This window comes from Poromitra crassiceps (genome assembly GCF_964638095.1).
Source record: "Poromitra crassiceps genome assembly, chromosome: 3".
NCBI lineage: Eukaryota > Metazoa > Chordata > Actinopteri > Beryciformes > Melamphaidae > Poromitra > Poromitra crassiceps.
This window is the reverse complement of record NC_139625.1, coordinates 54,748,661-54,766,204: the sequence shown is the minus strand read 5'-3', so window position 1 is coordinate 54,766,204 and position 17,544 is coordinate 54,748,661. Positions and strand designations below refer to the sequence as shown.

Here is a 17,544-nt window from a genome sequence, read left to right as displayed (position 1 = left end):
TGCCAGTAGCCTACAGTAGGGTTTGACAGATAGCTAGTCCGACCGGTGTCAGCACAGCCAGCGCTCCCAGTCCTCGCTGCTTGTTAAATATTTCCAAATAGGCTTTATTCTGATAAACTGGTCACATATATGTTACGTTCTCACCCGAAAAATATTCAAACTGTTTGTTTTTTTTGCTTGAAAACAGCTTTTTGGCAAGTCTAAAAATGACTACGGTAGGCGTAAACTACTTCCGTGTCTAAAACCGGAAAGACGATTACAAAATGACGTCATGCAGAAGCGTCCTTGTATGGGCAAAGAATAAGGTGAATAGCAAAATGACAGGGTCATGGCTTCCTATCCGATTTCACAGTCCTGACCTGTCCAGCGGGCTGTCTAAAGAGGGGCAGCTTCCAGACGCCGAGTTCTCCGGACTGCTCATGGACAGCGGATCCAGCATCTGAAGAGGAGAAAATCAGGATGAGGAAACTAACCTTTCATCCACTTGTCATAGTGGCAAGTACACCACAAAATCACTAGCCATTTCATATTGAAGAGAAGAGGAAGGAAGGATGCACTTGAAGAATATCCTATATTCCTTTGGCAATGTTCAACTTCTAAGGGCTAAAGTAGAGGCACCAATCCCTTTATGACATATAAACCAGCCAAGTAGATATGTATAAATAGAGTAACTAACACCTTCAGATTAGTGCTGCACGATTTGGGGAAAAGGTGTGATTTGCGATTACTGTGGACAATATTGCCATTTACGATTGTGATTGCGATATAAACAAATGTTATCTAGGGATGTGCCGGTATGAGTTTTTGATGGTATAACCTTGGACAAAAATACCACGGTTTCATGGTATCACAGGCTAAAATGGTTTAGTTTTCATGAAATATATTACAATTTAAAATATATTAAAAAAAACAAAAAAAAAAAACAATTTGAAATAAAACTATCTTTCAAAAGGTATAAGATTTTAAGAGAATACAGCATATATTTTTTTATAATAAAATCTTAACAAATTATATAGCAATGTACTCTTCACAACATCCTGTGATCAGTCTATCAGTCTATGTTTGAGACATTTGCCTGTCTCAAAAATAAAAAATATAAACTGCAGCACTGTGTTACAGCACATAGAAGGTAAAATGGCTCAGACTGCAAAGTTAGTTACATGTCGTCAGCACCAGTGGCTCCTGCATTACATTACTGGCTTTCCTTGGGAAGCTAAGCAGGTCTGTCTAGGATACTCCTTGGATGGGAGACTGGTGCTGGAAGTGGTGTTGGAGGACCAGTAGGAGGTGCTCTTCCCCTCTGGTCTGATGAATAATCTGATCTGATGAATAATCTCCCCAATGCCCCACGGCAGGGACAGGGACTCTGTCCTGTGAGTGAGCACCGTCCTTCGGATGAAACGTTAAACCGAGGTCCTGACTCTGTGGTCATTAAAGATCCCATCGGCACTCTTCGCAAGAGTAGGGGTGTAACCCTGGTGCCCTGGCTAAATCCCCAAACAGGACTTCCTTCAATCATGGCCACCTAATCATCCCTCGTTACTTAATTGGCACATTCAGTCCTCAACTCTCCACCGTGATAACTGATGTGTGGTGAGCGTTCTGGTGCAAACTGGCTGCCGTGCATCACCCAGGTGGGTGCTGCACATCGGTGGTGGATGAGTTGAGTTCCCGTTCCCTCCCCCTCCCCTGATATGTGAAGCGCTTTGAGTGTCTAGAAAGGCGCTATATAAATCCAATCTATTATTATGTCTGCGCAGAAATGCAATGAGTAATACACACCGAGTTTATTTATTTTGTAGCGACAGATTACAGTCAGATGGCCTTAAATGCCACACTCACGTGACTCTTCTTTTTTAGAGAGAGTTACAGTACGTGCAGACTTTACATGCAGACCCTGAAGGGTGCTTCTGCAGCTGCGAGAGAGACCTACATGCAGACTTTAGACTTTGTTTCCACCCCCACATTATTGTGAAGGAATATATTACATTTGGTAGCATTTGGTGCTCATAAGTATATCTTAATGTAATCACACTATACCCAAACAAGTCGTTGCTACTAAACACTTGCAAATGTTGATGCTTTTTCTTTTAGAATTTGTCTTAATATCTTATAACCACAAACAACAATAATGGAAATTCAGTACATTTCAGCCTGATAATTCACACTAATACTGCTATCAGTAGTATCAGAGCATCCATAGGTCAGTTTTTAAGTTCCAGTCTAGAGGCCTGTGCCCCATCATATACAAAGCTCTGGTGGACGGCACGGTGGCTCAGTGGTTAACACTGTTGCCTCACAGCAAGAAGGTCCCGGGTTCGAACCCCGGTCCGTCCCAGGTCCTTTCTGTGTGGAGTTTGCATGTTCTCCCCGTGTTTGTGTGGGTTTTCTCCAAGTGCTCCGGTTTCCTCCCACCATCAAGAAAGACATGTATGTTAGGGTTAATACTCCTGTCAGTGCCCCTGACCAAGGTACTGGCAAAATAACTGGAGTTGGTCCCCGGGCGCTGCACAGTGGCTGCCCACTGCTCCTAGTTCTAGGAAGGTTCCTAGTAGAGGATGGGTCAAATGCAGAGGATGAATTTCCCCAAGGGGATAAATAAAGGATAACTTAACTTTACATGCAGACCCTGAAGGGTGCTTCTGCAGCTGCGAGTGTATATTTGAGGAAGTGGGAGAAGTCTCCCGCTAGTGTTGATGTGCAGTGTGATGGCAGAGAAACGTGTGTTTGTTTATTTGCTGCGTCGCATGTTAACGTTAGACACGGCACACACACACTTAAAAAATATATATAATCGCACCCTTTTGCGGTTATGTAATCGCACATGCTGACATTGCGATTGCAATTCGATTAATCGTGCAGCACTACTTCAGATGATGGCTGGCACCCTACCAGCCACAACCAAATATAAACCAGCCAACTAAGGTTAGAAATTTTTATTTAATGGATAGCCCCTTGAGATGCACCATCTCGTTTTCAAGGGGGTCCAACACAAAAACAGAACAATGCAACATGAACAAACATACAACACACAGCACACGGAGGCTCCATTCACCGACCCACCCACACATTCCCGTAACCCACAACAACCTACAGAAAAAGTAAGAAGTTGATAGAGCGAGATAGTATTATGCATATTATACACATATATAACTAGAGGCCTGTGCCCCATCATATACAAAGCTCTGGCAAATGTTGATGCTTTTTCTTTTGTCTTAATATCTTAGAAAACCACAAACAACTATAATGGAAATTCAGTACATTTCAGCCTGATAATTCACACTAATACTGCTATCAGTAGTATCAGAGCATCCATAGGTCAGTTTTAAGTTCCAGTCTGGAGGCCTGTGCCCCATCATATACAAAGCTCTGGTGGACTTACCTGGTCCATCATATACAAAGCCCTGGTGGACTTACCTGGTCCATCATATACAAAGCCCTGGTGGACTTACCTGGTCCATCATATACAAAGCTCTGGTGGACTTACCTGGTCCATCATATACAAAGCTCTGGTGGACTTACCTGGTCCATCATATACAAAGCCCTGGTGGACTTACCTGGTCCATCATATACAAAGCCCTGGTGGACTTACCTGGTCCATCATATACAAAGCTCTGGTGGACTTACCTGGTCCATCATATACAAAGCTCTGGTGGACTTACCTGGTCCATCATATACAAAGCCCTGGTGGACTTACCTGGTCCATCATATACAAAGCTCTGGTGGACTTACCTGGTCCATCATATACAAAGCTCTGGTGGACTTACCTGGTCCATCATATACAAAGCTCTGGTGGACTTACCTGGTCCATCATATACAAAGCCCTGGCGGACTTACCTGGTCCATCATATACAAAGCTCTGGTGGATTTCCCTGGTCCATGCATACAAAGCCCTGGTGGCCTTACCTGGTCCATGCTCTCGGGGATGAACTCTCCCTCGCTGTTGATGCTGGTGAAGGAGCCATTCCTCGCCACCTGCTGCAGGGCGTCAGGAATGTAACCTGGTGGAGGGGAGCTGCGGTCTGTTGAATGGGAACCTGACATGGAAAGGGGAAGGGAAGAGAAACTTTTATTTTGCATTTTTTACATTTTATCACAGGGTTTCTGCGGGTTTCAACAAGTTACATTTAAGACTTTTTAAGACCATTATGAATACAATTTAAGACCTATTTTATGTGCACACTGACAAAGAAAAGTACAAAGGTTATGAGGGAAAATCGGACTTTGATGTGAAAGAATATTGGGTGATGTCAGGCGTTTGCTGCTGGCTTTTTACAGCGGCTTCATGTTTTCCAGATTTCCCATGTGACTAATGCCTTTATAACAAATGTTGCTAATGTTTCAGACTTCCCATGTGACTAATGCCTTTATAACAAATGTTGCTAATGTTTCAGATTTCCCATGAGACTAATGCCTTTATAACAAACATTCCTAATGTTTCAGATTTCCCATGTGACTAATGCCTTTATAACAAACATTCCTAATGTTTCAGATTTCCCATGTGACTAATGCCTTTTTAACAAACATTCCTAATGTTTCAGATTTCCCATGTGACTACCGGTAATGCCTTTATAACAAATGTTGCTAATGTTTCAGATTTCCCATGTGATTAATGCCTTTATAACAAACATTCCTAATGTTTCAGATTTCCCATGTGACTAATGGTGGTCTCGACCTAGTTTCAAGATGAAGACCAGACACGCTGCCTCGCACCACGCGCAATCCTAGTGACCTCACCTCACCATGTAATCCGAGCGTGACGAGCACAAGTGTAATCCCAGCGTGACGACACGCTGCCTCGCACCGCGCGCATTCCTAGTGACCTCACCTCACTGATGACATCACAAGGTCACCGTTGATCTCACACCGATTACATCACTGATGACATCATCACCGATGACCTCACAATTGCTCGAGTGACACTGCCCGTCCAGGCCCAGACATACAGTACATTGATGCCCGTGGCAGTTTCAGATCTGCACCATGTAATCCTAGTGCGACGAGCACAAGTGTAATCCCAGCGTGACGTCCGCGTGACGCACTTGCCTATATGACGCCGATAATGTCGTCAGTGCCGAGGCTATGACGTAGCAGTATTCATAGCCATGCTCTGTGGGTCATCGTCCTCCGTCCCTGATCTTCTGGTCGCGGTACCCAAGCTGATCGCATCCCATTCTCTGAAAGCTGCGTTTCGACCCACCCACCTCCCCAGGCCATCACCAATGTCTTGACTCCTGAAGAATCCCCTACTTGGGGGGATTCTCTATTCTAGTCCGAGCAGATGCCCTCTCTCACCGCAAGAGGAGAGGCATCTTAGCGCGGAGTCATTACGCCAAATAACTACCGTAAATTTCGGACTATAAGCCGCGGCTTTTTCCCCGTTTTTTGGCCCTGCGGCTTATATAACGGTGCGGCTTATCTATGGATTTTTTCGGGGGGGGGAAAAAAAAAAAAACGGAATTCTCTCTTCTTTAGCACTCTTTCTAACTATAAATCCACTTCTGTTTTAATTTCCTCTCTTGCCCTCTTTTCACCACACCGCGGACACTGTGTGCACTGTAAAAAAAAACACAGGTGGTGTTGTGTTATGTTGTTTTGTTGAAATGTTAATAAATGGGAGCTTCCTCAAACAACCATCTCTTTCCCGACAATCCCCTCTGTGCATGAACCCTTACATATGGTAATTAAACATTAAAACACAATTAAAAAAAAAAAAAAAAAAAAAAAAAACATTAAAACACCTGCGGCTTATAGTCCGGTGCGGCTTATATATGTAACAAACAAGCAATTTTGCTGCTGCGGCTTATACTCCGGTGCGGCTTATAGTGCGGAAATTACGGTAGTCGCCATGCTGCCACGCCATCAGAATTAGTCGCCATACCGTCCCATGCCATAGATCTCATCGCTCTGCCATACTTGAATAAAGCTTGCTTGTTAAAACTCTACCCTCTGGTCTCTCATGATTGAAATGCCTTTATATTTCAGATTTCCCATGTGACTAATGCCTTTATAATAAATGTTCCTAATGTTTCAGATTTCCCATGTGACTAATGCCTTTATAACAAACATTCCTAATGTTTCAGATTTCCCATGTGACTAATGCCTTTATAACAAACATTCCTAATGTTTCAGATTTCCCATGTGACTAATGCCTTTATAACAAACATTCCTAATGTTTCAGATTTCCCATGTGACTAATGCCTTTATAACAAATGTTGCTAATGTTTCAGATTTCCCATGTGACTAATGCCTTTTTAACAAATGTTCCTAATGTTTCAGATTTCCCATGTGACTAATGCCTTTTTAACAAACATTCCTAATGTTTCAGATTTCCCATGTGACTAATGCCTTTATAACAAACATTCCTAATGTTTCAGATTTCCCATGTGACTAATGCCTTTATAACAAACATTCCTAATGTTTCAGATTTCCCATGTGACTAATGCCTTTATAACAAACATTCCTAATGTTTCAGATTTCCCATGTGACTAATGCCTTTATAACAAACATTCCTAATGTTTCAGATTTCCCATGTGACTAATGCCTTTATAACAAATGTTGCTAATGTTTCAGATTTCCCATGTGACTAATGCCTTTTTAACAAACATTCCTAATGTTTCAGATTTCCCATATGACTAATGCCTTTATAACAAATGTTCCTAATGTTTCAGATTTGCCATGTGACTAATGCCTTTATAACAAATGTTCCTAATGTTTCAGATTTGCCATGTGACTAATGCCTTTATAACAAATGTTATAGCAACAAATGTTGCTAATGTTTCAGATTTCCCATGTGACTAATGCCTTTTTAACAAACATTCCTAATGTTTCAGATTTCCCATATGACTAATGCCTTTATAACAAATGTTCCTAATGTTTCAGATTTGCCATGTGACTAATGCCTTTATAACAAATGTTCCTAATGTTTCAGATTTCCCATGTGACTAATGCCTTTTTAACAAACATTCCTAATGTTTCAGATTTCCCATGTGACTAATGCCTTTATAACCAACATTCCTAATGTTTCAGATTTCCCATATGACTAATGCCTTTATAACAAATGTTCCTAATGTTTCAGATTTCCCATGTGACTAATGCCTTTATAACAAATGTTCCTAATGTTTCATATTTCCCATGTGACTAATGCCTTTATAACAAACATTCCTAATGTTTCAGATTTACCATGTGACTAATGCCTTTATAACAAATGTTCCTAATGTTTCAGATTTCCCATGTGACTAATGCCTTTATAACAAACATTCCTAATGTTTCAGATTTCCCATGTGACTAATGCCTTTATAACAAACATTCCTAATGTTTCAGATTTCCCATGTGACTAATGCCTTTATAACAAACATTCCTAATGTTTCAGATTTCCCATGTGACTAATGCCTTTATAACAAACATTCCTAATGTTTCAGATTTCCCATGTGACTAATGCCTTTATAACAAATGTTGCTAATGTTTCAGATTTCCCATGTGACTAATGCCTTTTTAACAAACATTCCTAATGTTTCAGATTTCCCATATGACTAATGCCTTTATAACAAATGTTCCTAATGTTTCAGATTTGCCATGTGACTAATGCCTTTATAACAAATGTTCCTAATGTTTCAGATTTGCCATGTGACTAATGCCTTTATAACAAATGTTATAGCAACAAATGTTGCTAATGTTTCAGATTTCCCATGTGACTAATGCCTTTTTAACAAACATTCCTAATGTTTCAGATTTCCCATATGACTAATGCCTTTATAACAAATGTTCCTAATGTTTCAGATTTGCCATGTGACTAATGCCTTTATAACAAATGTTCCTAATGTTTCAGATTTCCCATGTGACTAATGCCTTTTTAACAAACATTCCTAATGTTTCAGATTTCCCATGTGACTAATGCCTTTATAACCAACATTCCTAATGTTTCAGATTTCCCATATGACTAATGCCTTTATAACAAATGTTCCTAATGTTTCAGATTTCCCATGTGACTAATGCCTTTATAACAAATGTTCCTAATGTTTCATATTTCCCATGTGACTAATGCCTTTATAACAAACATTCCTAATGTTTCAGATTTACCATGTGACTAATGCCTTTATAACAAATGTTCCTAATGTTTCAGATTTCCCATGTGACTAATGCCTTTATAACAAACATTCCTAATGTTTCAGATTTCCCATGTGACTAATGCCTTTATAACAAACATTCCTAATGTTTCAGATTTCCCATATGACTAATGCCTTTATAACAAATGTTCCTAATGTTTCAAATTTCCCATATGACTAATGCCTTTTTAACAAACATTCCTAATGTTTCAGATTTCCCATGTGACTACCGTAATGCCTTTTTAACAAACATTCCTAATGTTTCAGATTTCCCATGTGACTAATGCCTTTATAACAAATGTTGCTAATGTTTCAGATTTCCCATGTGACTAATGCCTTTATAACAAATGTTCCTAATGTTTCAGATTTCCCATGTGACTAATGCCTTTATAACAAACATTCCTAATGTTTCAGATTTCCCATGTGACTAATGCCTTTTTAACAAACATTCCTAATGTTTCAGATTTCCCATGTGACTAATGCCTTTATAACAAATGTTGCTAATGTTTCAGATTTCCCATGTGACTAATGCCTTTATAACAAACATTCCTAATGTTTCAGATTTCCCATGTGACTAATGCCTTTATAACAAATGTTCCTAATGTTTCAGATTTCCCATGTGACTAATGCCTTTATAACAAACATTCCTAATGTTTCAGATTTCCCATGTGACTAATGCCTTTTTAACAAACATTCCTAATGTTTCAGATTTCCCATGTGACTAATGCCTTTTTAACAAACATTCCTAATGTTTCAGATTTCCCATGTGACTAATGCCTTTATAACAATTGTTCCTAATGTTTCAGATTTCCCATGTGTGCATGTACGTTTTCATAGAGCACCAAAGGTTTATGCAGGTAGAAAATTGACTGGAGGGTGGCTTTAAGACCTGTATTTAAGACATTTAATTTTAAGATGTTTTAAGGCCTAAAATATAGATTATTGGATTTTAGACCTTTCAAAGATGCGCATAAACCTTGTATCAGTGTCTAATTGGGGAGCTGGAATGACCCCCTGCAGATGCTATATGCATTTTGGAGGAAAATAACCTGCATCTCATAACAAAACATAGTGGATCCATTTTATCAAACTAGGAGACGGAGTTACCAATTATCCTTTAAATGTACTATGATTTCGTAAAATGGTGTGCCATCCATCACTCATCCCCAATTTAATACATTTTGTGTCCTTTGCTTTCTGTAAAGCAATGTGTGACAATGCTGTTTTTATAAGCACTCTACGAATAAGCTTTACTTGATTATTCTAGCCTGTTACCGGCCCAGTTTCAAGGGTGTGAAACCATTTTGGAATATTTTTTCCATTAGATTGTATTCACCGATCAAGGCCAACATGCTCTTATTGTCGGTGACCCTGAATCCTGTGTTGTCCAGCACCTCGTGGGACGGCAGCAGGTCCATGTTGGAGGAAGAGCTCTAGAGGCACACAGAAACAAAACAGGCCATTAACATTCCAATGGCAAAATCCAACGCCTTGATGATGTAGTAATTACTGTATATAAAATAAGTCGCTTTTCAAATCATCAGAATGAACAAGCAATGAATGCCTGTGGACAAGCTGCTTGATTTGTATCCTATTTCTGAGCTTCAAACTTTGTTGACCTAATTGCCCAATGAAAACATCTAAAATGAGAAGATGGTAAAAATGGTAAAAATAACTTGAAGTACCCAATGAAAAAAAAAAAAAAAAGTATACTTTATTTTACTCTTTGTATTATTAGTGGAACGTAACACAGACAAATATAACTTATTCTAACTACTGTGATGCAGCTGAAGAAGCCAGTTATACCAGAGTATTTCTACTCTGGTAGAAATATTATGCTTAACTAATTAGTTTAAAAGATAATTAAATTAATTGCTTTTGAATAGGCTCAGTCAGCAGTGTGACCATCTATCATGCTGGCAAGGGAAATGGCTTAACCAGAACTGCTACACATTTTGCTGTTTAAAATACCATACCTAACTTCTAGATTTGAAGGTTTGGGTAAGTATTGGGACTGAACAATATTCTTTCCGAAATTGCGTGGAATATTCTGGATTTTTCAAGACCTGGAAATTATCAAATTAATTTTCCACCCATTCCCAGACCCTTTATAACCAGTATAAGCAGACCCTAGTGACCTGAGAGGAGATCTGGAGTACCAGGAGGATCTTCAGGCTCTTCATGTGAACGCTGCGATCCAGCAGCTCCACTGCCTTGTCCAGGTCATCCTGAGTGGTCAGTGGGATCACCAACTGGGAGCAATGGGAGACGGAGGAAGGGGGGGGGTGATCAGGTGGGTTGGGATGGGAACAGAGTCTTGGTGAATGAAGAAGAGACTGGATCAAATCATTTCCTTAACTGACTCCCAGTTTCTCCCTGGTTGTCTGAAACAGAACCAAATGCTTTTTTTTTTTTTTTACTGTCTAATGTCTTGCTTCTTACAGGTTTGCTGTGCGTGTGTGTGTGTCTGAGTGTATTCAGTTCAGTTCTCTGCAGCAATGAAGCATAAAGACTCTAGTTTGTCTTCTTTCTTGCAATGCGCTTCACCTACATGGCTACTGCTCCCATACCGCAGAGAAATGAACTGACACACACTCCTCCATGAGCCTCACTACAACACACAGCTTCAAGTTGACATGAACGCAAAATTTAAAGTTATAATCTCAAAGATTTTCATGTAAATAAATATCTGTTAAGTCACTATCTATCTGATAGTGAGTTAACACAATGGTGATTGAGCCTATGGCCCATTGATGGAAGCCTTTGCATTTTCAGTATTGCAGCCCGACAGCTCTTGTGTGAAGTAGGATAACAAGATACTTTTTTCCAGTCTCTGCTAGCATTACGGGTGGTTACTATGGCCGAACAAACGGCATGTCGTCACAATGCAACACTGTTTGGATCGCACCTGCAATTACCACTCATCGCCATAGGTGTCACCCAAGAGAACAAAACTGAAATATTATGGATTATAACTTTAAATTACAGACTCCAAATTTCTGAGTGCTGCAAAATTCTGTAAAATTAAAATATTGTAACTATGAAAGGAACCGATGAGGGAATTGTTAAAGAATCTGATAATTATTAAATTATTAATAACATCTGTTACCAGCGCTACCAAACAGGGATGACGATGCAGAGGAACAGAAATGCCTTGTGGTCACCAATGGCCATGGCAGTGTTTGGCAAAAACCCAGCGTGTCCACTTTCTTCAGGATCAGGCTACACCTGGCTGGGCTAAGTCTCAGCTAAACACGTTTCACAACCAGACCATGCCAGAGTCTGCCAAAGGCCTAAAATTGTACTGTACAGTGTCCTTGAGTTTGAGAAAGGTCCTTTTTAAATCAAAGTTATTATTATTATTATTAATAATAATAATATCAGGGAATGCCTGGTATATATGCAGGTAAGAAATGCTTCCTGAAATTGAATACTGTATAAGCTCAATGTGAACATCAAAATAAAGACACAGCTGGCAAAATCAGCCTATGGAGTGGACATAGCTAATGAAAGCTCTGAAACCACAAATGTGCGGTAGAAGAAAAAGTAAACAGGAAATGAGTTGCATGAAGTCCACTAGTTTAGGAAAGCATGTACAATGTGTTTTGCATATTGTATTACTGCAAGAGTGGAAATGCACTTCAAAGTAGCCAGTCATTCTTGTTTCTCAACAGTACGCTTCCTGTCTCGCAGGGAACAGCTTTGTGCAACACTCAGTTGTGATAGTATGCAATATATTGACATGTTTCACAAAATAATTGATTAGGCAATTTAGGAATAAAGATTAAACTGTTATGTGTCTGCTGTTTGTTTTGTTGCTCTCTCGCTAAACCAATTTAGGGCTGTCACTTTTTCCAAAAATAAAGTTGGAACAAACTTTAATTGACGCACAATACGTTTGATTATATTTAAAGTGAATCCGCCCTCCACCGCGCGAAAATTGCAAAACAGATAATGTTAACGTTACAGATCCTGACCCACAATGTGTGTGTTAAATTCAACTAGCTGGCAGAAAACGGGCAGGATTACTTGCGGATTAGGGATGCAACGGTATGAGTTTTTGACGGTTTGATAACCTTGGACAAAAATACCACGGTTCCACGGTATTGCGGACCATTTGTGTTTTTATAATAGCCGAAATATTCCCATACAGCCGACGTCGTCTTTTTAGATGGGGAAAGTTCAGGGGGGTCCTTGCGACTCCTCTCTACTGTGCTCTAGGCTAGGTAGGCATGCAGCCAGGGGGAGGGGTAAGCTGCACTCTGCAAGCGACCTGGGCACTTTGTTTTGGGGAAACAGCTGATAATGTGTGGAAGGTATGATGGCAAATTTTAGTGGTTTTGATACCGTGACATTTTCAAACCGCGGTATACCTTCAAACGGTATACCGCTGCATCCCTACGGATAAGGTTAGATTGGTGTGGGCTGGGCTATTTTGGAACCTTACATTACGTTAAGGAGACATAGAAACACAGTCAGCAAACTATGTAATGGAGCGGCTTCATGGAAACAGCCACAGGTGAGTTGAATTCACAGTTGAAGACTTGTAACGTTACTCACATCTGCTCCTCATCCACTCCTCCTCTGAACTGGGCATAAGGGGCGCTTGTTAACGGCACCTGCGTGTCACGGTTGAGTGGAGTTTGCCTTTTTTATTATTAAATTAGCATTTTTTTCATTTGAACAGGTAATTTCATAATTAATAATAATTTCATAATTCATTTGAACAGCTCAAACGTTTGGTTTTTTTCCCCCCATGTTCGAAGTTACTTTTGAATAGGAAAAGGTGACAGCCCTAAAGCAATTTGAGGGTAATTCTGAGCTTGGTACTTTGATTCCTGCTGTTCAATCAATGCAGACGCTAACGATATCACTGCTAGCCCCAACCAGCCTGAACAGAGCAAATCAATGCAAGGCAAAAGAGAAGGCAGGAGGAAGAGTGAAATAATGTGAGCTAAAAACATACATCAGTATCGAATTGCAAGTATCTGAGCCAGTATCTATCTACCCAGGCCTGCATGTGACTGAGTGTTGTAGCTACCTCGTTGTTGGTGTAGTGAAGGTCCATCACTTGACCGAAAGCTACTTTAGCTTTCTGCCTCAGGTCATCCAGCTTGACGGGCCGGGGGAACTGCAAGATCCTACAGAGAAGGAGAGAGGAGAGAAGAGAGGGGCTGTCACAGGAGCTCAGCTGTGACTCTGCACTGACATCATGAAAGAGATAAACCTGGTCGAACCCTCACCTCTTCTCCCCTTTGAACTCGAACTTCACTCTTACATCGTTCTGTGGAAAGACAGTCACACCAATTTAAGCAACAGGAAAAGAACATCTGAACAGGCAAGAAATCCAATGTAATGAACCTGAGGACGCGTTGGCAGTACAGAAGTGGATCGGAAATAGAGAGGGCACTTTCTGCCCCTTGATCTCATTTTTAGCTGCATTTTGGCTCTTTGGGGGGGGGGGGGGGGGGCAATTTCACTGAACAATAGAATACATTTGCATTCCATATTGGCAAATAAAAAAACAATTTGTACCACTAATACTTCAGAAACGTCGTAAACAGTCAGACATCCTTTCTCCTCAAATTAATTTTAATTTGGTGTACACAACAGTTAACTAGAGTGTATGCAACAACAATAATAACACAAACTATTAACAAATTTGTCTCAATTCATTTTATCAGTCGTTGCAGTTTTTGTCGGCGCAGTGGTTTATGTTGGTTGGCATTTTCTTCTACTGCTGGTTGTGCCGTGCAAAGATTTCTACTTCAGGCTGCATATTCAGCTGCTTTCGAATTATAAACCACTTGATTTTTCTCAGAGACTCCCACAAATCACCTACGGTGGCCCACAAGGGACAGTGCTCACATTCATAAGTGATGAATATCTAACATCTGACTTGCATTTTAAGAACATTCATGGGCATTTTTCTAGCTACCTGGTTCTTGGGCGAGGAGGCTTTGGCAGGACGGCTGGAGCGGTGCAGTTCGGCCAGGTCCTGCATGATCGATTTCAACGCCTCCTGATCATCTGAATGATCCAGAGAGGCACAAAGATAATTGTGGTGAGATAAACAATTAAACATCAAGGTAATTCTACCATTTAGGTTCCTACACGGTTTCAATTCAAAATTAGGCTACATTCTTAGATCGTTAGGTTTTCTTCTATATCAGACACAGGTTTTTGTTCCTACCTGACATGTTTCGACGGCAATACTTCCGTCTTCATCAGAGGTGTCACTAGATGGTGTGTGACAAATCTGACAGGACGATCACGCCTCTGTAAACAACATCAGCTGTTTAAGACACGTCACACACCATCTAGTGACACCTCTGATGAAGACGGAAGTATTGCCGTCGAAACATGTCAGGTAGGAACAAAAACCTGTGTCTGATATAGAAGAAAACCTAACGATCTAAGTAAAGTATAGACACTATGAACCTTTTTGGATTAGGCTACATGCTGTTTGCAAACCTGAATGTCTTAAATGGATTTGATTATTATACAACCCTCAACTGGACCACATCACGCTAAACCTCAAGATTATCCTTCACAACAATGAATATCTCTGCACAATAACCACTGGAGTCTATAACTACATAAAATGTGTAGTTGTATGTTAGTAATAGACACATTCGTGTAATTTCCACACTTTTCAAGACCTAGAGAATATATGTTGTCAATCAATCAATTATTTTCAATGTCTTTCCATACCTGTGTAAGAACCATATTACATGCTATCAGGGTTCGTACAGCTTTTTAAGAGTAAAATTCAAGCACTTTGAAGGTACCTAAACCAAAAATGTCCAGACTTTGGAAGCCTTTATCATCACATCTATGGTAAATTGTTACTAGTGTCATCACAATACCAAGACTTTACCCTGCGATACTATACCAGCCAAAGTATGGCGATACCGTGTAGTATCACGATACCATGGAGAAATCTATATCTTTTTTGTTTTATGAATGTGCAATCATTTTACCTCCACAAATTATAATGTAGGCATGGGCCGGTATGAGACTTTGACGGTATGATAAGCTTTGGCAAAAATACCATGGTTTCACAGTATCTCAGGAACCTCTATGTGTTATTGTAAAATATCTAGATAGATATCTAGATAGATAGATAGATAGATAGATAGATAGATAGATAGATAGATATACTTTAAATCCATTTAAGACTGGACAGTGTGTGATGTGTTTATACTACTGTACGTCTATACTTATTATGATGCAAAGAACATGTCAGCATTGCTTTAGTAAATGAGCATGAGTGGTGGGTTGACAAAAGAAGATGTTGGCTTGATTCAAACAGTAAAATGGTCACACCCACTAACATACCCATCATCACAACACGTCGATTGACCCAGGAGGCCAGGAAAGAGGATTCTCCCATCAAAGGGATTCCTTTCTCCTGCAACACCAAAGGATCATAAATCAAGAAAATTCAATTGATTAGGACATCAGCTATATGGTCTGGAGCTGTTGATTGCTGAGCAGTTCCTGTAAGCAAGCAGTGACTCTGACAAACAGTGGCCATATCTCTTCTACACAATCACCACTTGCTATAATATCTGTATTTAACTGGTAGTGGCTGCTGTTGACGTACAATGCAAAACTGTGGATGGAAAAGGCACCATCAGTCTGACAGCTTTGGAAATAAAAGTCTCCTGAGGCGAGATGGCCTCTCTTGTTGTGTGTGTGTGTGCGCTGAACATATATTGTTTATGAGGGTCTATCATCATCACTGATTGATCATTGACTGCATGTGACGCATACTTCAACATTATCATCACATTGATATGGTCTGTAACATACAGGCCTTTGCAAACCACTTTATGGCAGGATCCAATGTTTATTCTTCTCACAACAAAGTTGATAATCGACTATTTACTGTAGCGTTATTATTTCCTTTGCTAGATCATCACCTTTAACCTAGCTAACCTTAGCTAATTAACGTTATCAATAGCGTTACCAGCACAAGCTAACATTGCTAGCGACTGACTGCACTGTTAACGTGATGTCGCAAGCTATTTAAGTGGACGCATCAAAACATTTAACTGCAGTTCCATAAAGGAGGGGGCATTCCGAAATGCAAATAATAAGCATAATTGGTTACGCTACATCGACCAGTGTTAGCTGAGAAGAGAAGCTGGGTAGCTAACGTATAGGTTCCGTGTGTCGGTCGTTACAGCAAGCTGTCAGTGTCAGGCCAGGGAAGTTGTCAAGCTAAGCTAATGCTAACGTTAGGCATAACATTAAACCCAGCTAACGTTCCTCCAAGCTCCCCCGCTCTGTGCGTCGTAAAAGGCAACGGGTAATGTTAAAAATGACATGTTTCTGCTGAATTCTCTGCTGTCTTACCTGGGGTTGTTTGGGTTTTTGTTCACTTCCTCATCCACAGGGCCGGGTGACAGGAGCCCCGAGCCCCGGGCCCCGGAGAGCTGTTTGAGGAAGCAGAAGTTTGCAGGTCCGCTCCGAACTTCACTCGAGTCCTGCTGGGCCACGACAGCGAGGCCCAACGGCTCTGAATCCCGTCCGCACAATATATTTCCAGGCGTTAAAAACGACAAATGGTCTATTGAAGTGAGTAGCTCCGTGTCTGTTCGCAATGAGAACTGAAGTTACTCGACACCTTTCATTTTGTTGCACTTTACCTAGCTGGTAGCTGACAGGCTACGGTAGTCTAGCTTGCTTCGCTCGCTGCTGCCCCCCAGCCGCGTCAAGCTAGCTCGATCTAACCAGAAAATAACGGAAGTAGGAAGATTTTTTTGCCTTCAAAAGAAAGCGTAACATTTATCAATTAAGGTGAAATGAATGCTAGTGTTTTTTTCTGAAACTCATTGCCGGAAACTTGGTTTGTCATTCTGGTAGACTTGACACTGATCTGACCCCCAACCTCGTTGGAAGAATCCAACAACAACACAACCTGTGATGTCAGAGAAATGTATTGCCTTGAACCCAGGCCTGTCATCATGAACTAGTGATTCTTACTTTGAGGTTTGATAATAGCATTTAGATATGACAATTTTCTGCGTCTACAAAACTTGCAGCTAAACCTAAAACTTATCACATGTTCATAATTCATGGTAATTTATTTTATTTTGTCTGTGTTTATAAGCACAATTAATAAACAAATGACACTCTATTTATTTACATTATAATATCTCAAGTCATTTAGGTCCTGAACTGTTATCACTAATTTGAAATACAGTAATAAAGGTCATCTAGGTGCAACTGTTCAAACAAATATTTTCTTGTCCACTAAATAAAACCACAGATTAAAGTGATGTTCATGTCTGCTGACAGTGAAATGCTGAAGATCACATGCATGCAGGGCCAACCAGTGTGAAATCTGTTTTTATCAGAAAACCACTAAATATGTTATTCACACATAATCTCCATGTATAGCCTACACATTTCAGTTTAGTGAATATTC

The 17,544-nt window shown here is 40.2% G+C and overlaps 1 protein-coding gene across 1 annotated transcript in view; it reads right to left on the bottom strand.

Annotated features, from left to right (window-relative positions):
• The window catches only part of map3k2 (mitogen-activated protein kinase kinase kinase 2), a gene marked incomplete at its 3' end in the record, with an annotated part of 29,554 nt that extends 12,980 nt beyond the window's left edge, over window positions 1-16,574 (bottom strand). Inside the window, exons 1-9 of the mRNA XM_083633861.1 lie at window positions 16,470-16,574; window positions 15,447-15,519; window positions 14,044-14,135; window positions 13,349-13,389; window positions 13,147-13,246; window positions 10,244-10,357; window positions 9,442-9,538; window positions 3,907-4,037; window positions 351-439 (exon numbers count right to left, since the gene is read on the bottom strand). Of these exons, the coding sequence (XP_083489987.1) occupies window positions 351-439; window positions 3,907-4,037; window positions 9,442-9,538; window positions 10,244-10,357; window positions 13,147-13,246; window positions 13,349-13,389; window positions 14,044-14,135; window positions 15,447-15,501 (719 nt within the window). The 5' untranslated portion in view covers window positions 15,502-15,519; window positions 16,470-16,574. The remainder of the gene's footprint in view (window positions 1-350; window positions 440-3,906; window positions 4,038-9,441; window positions 9,539-10,243; window positions 10,358-13,146; window positions 13,247-13,348; window positions 13,390-14,043; window positions 14,136-15,446; window positions 15,520-16,469) is intronic.
• Window positions 16,575-17,544: the final 970 nt, after the last annotated feature.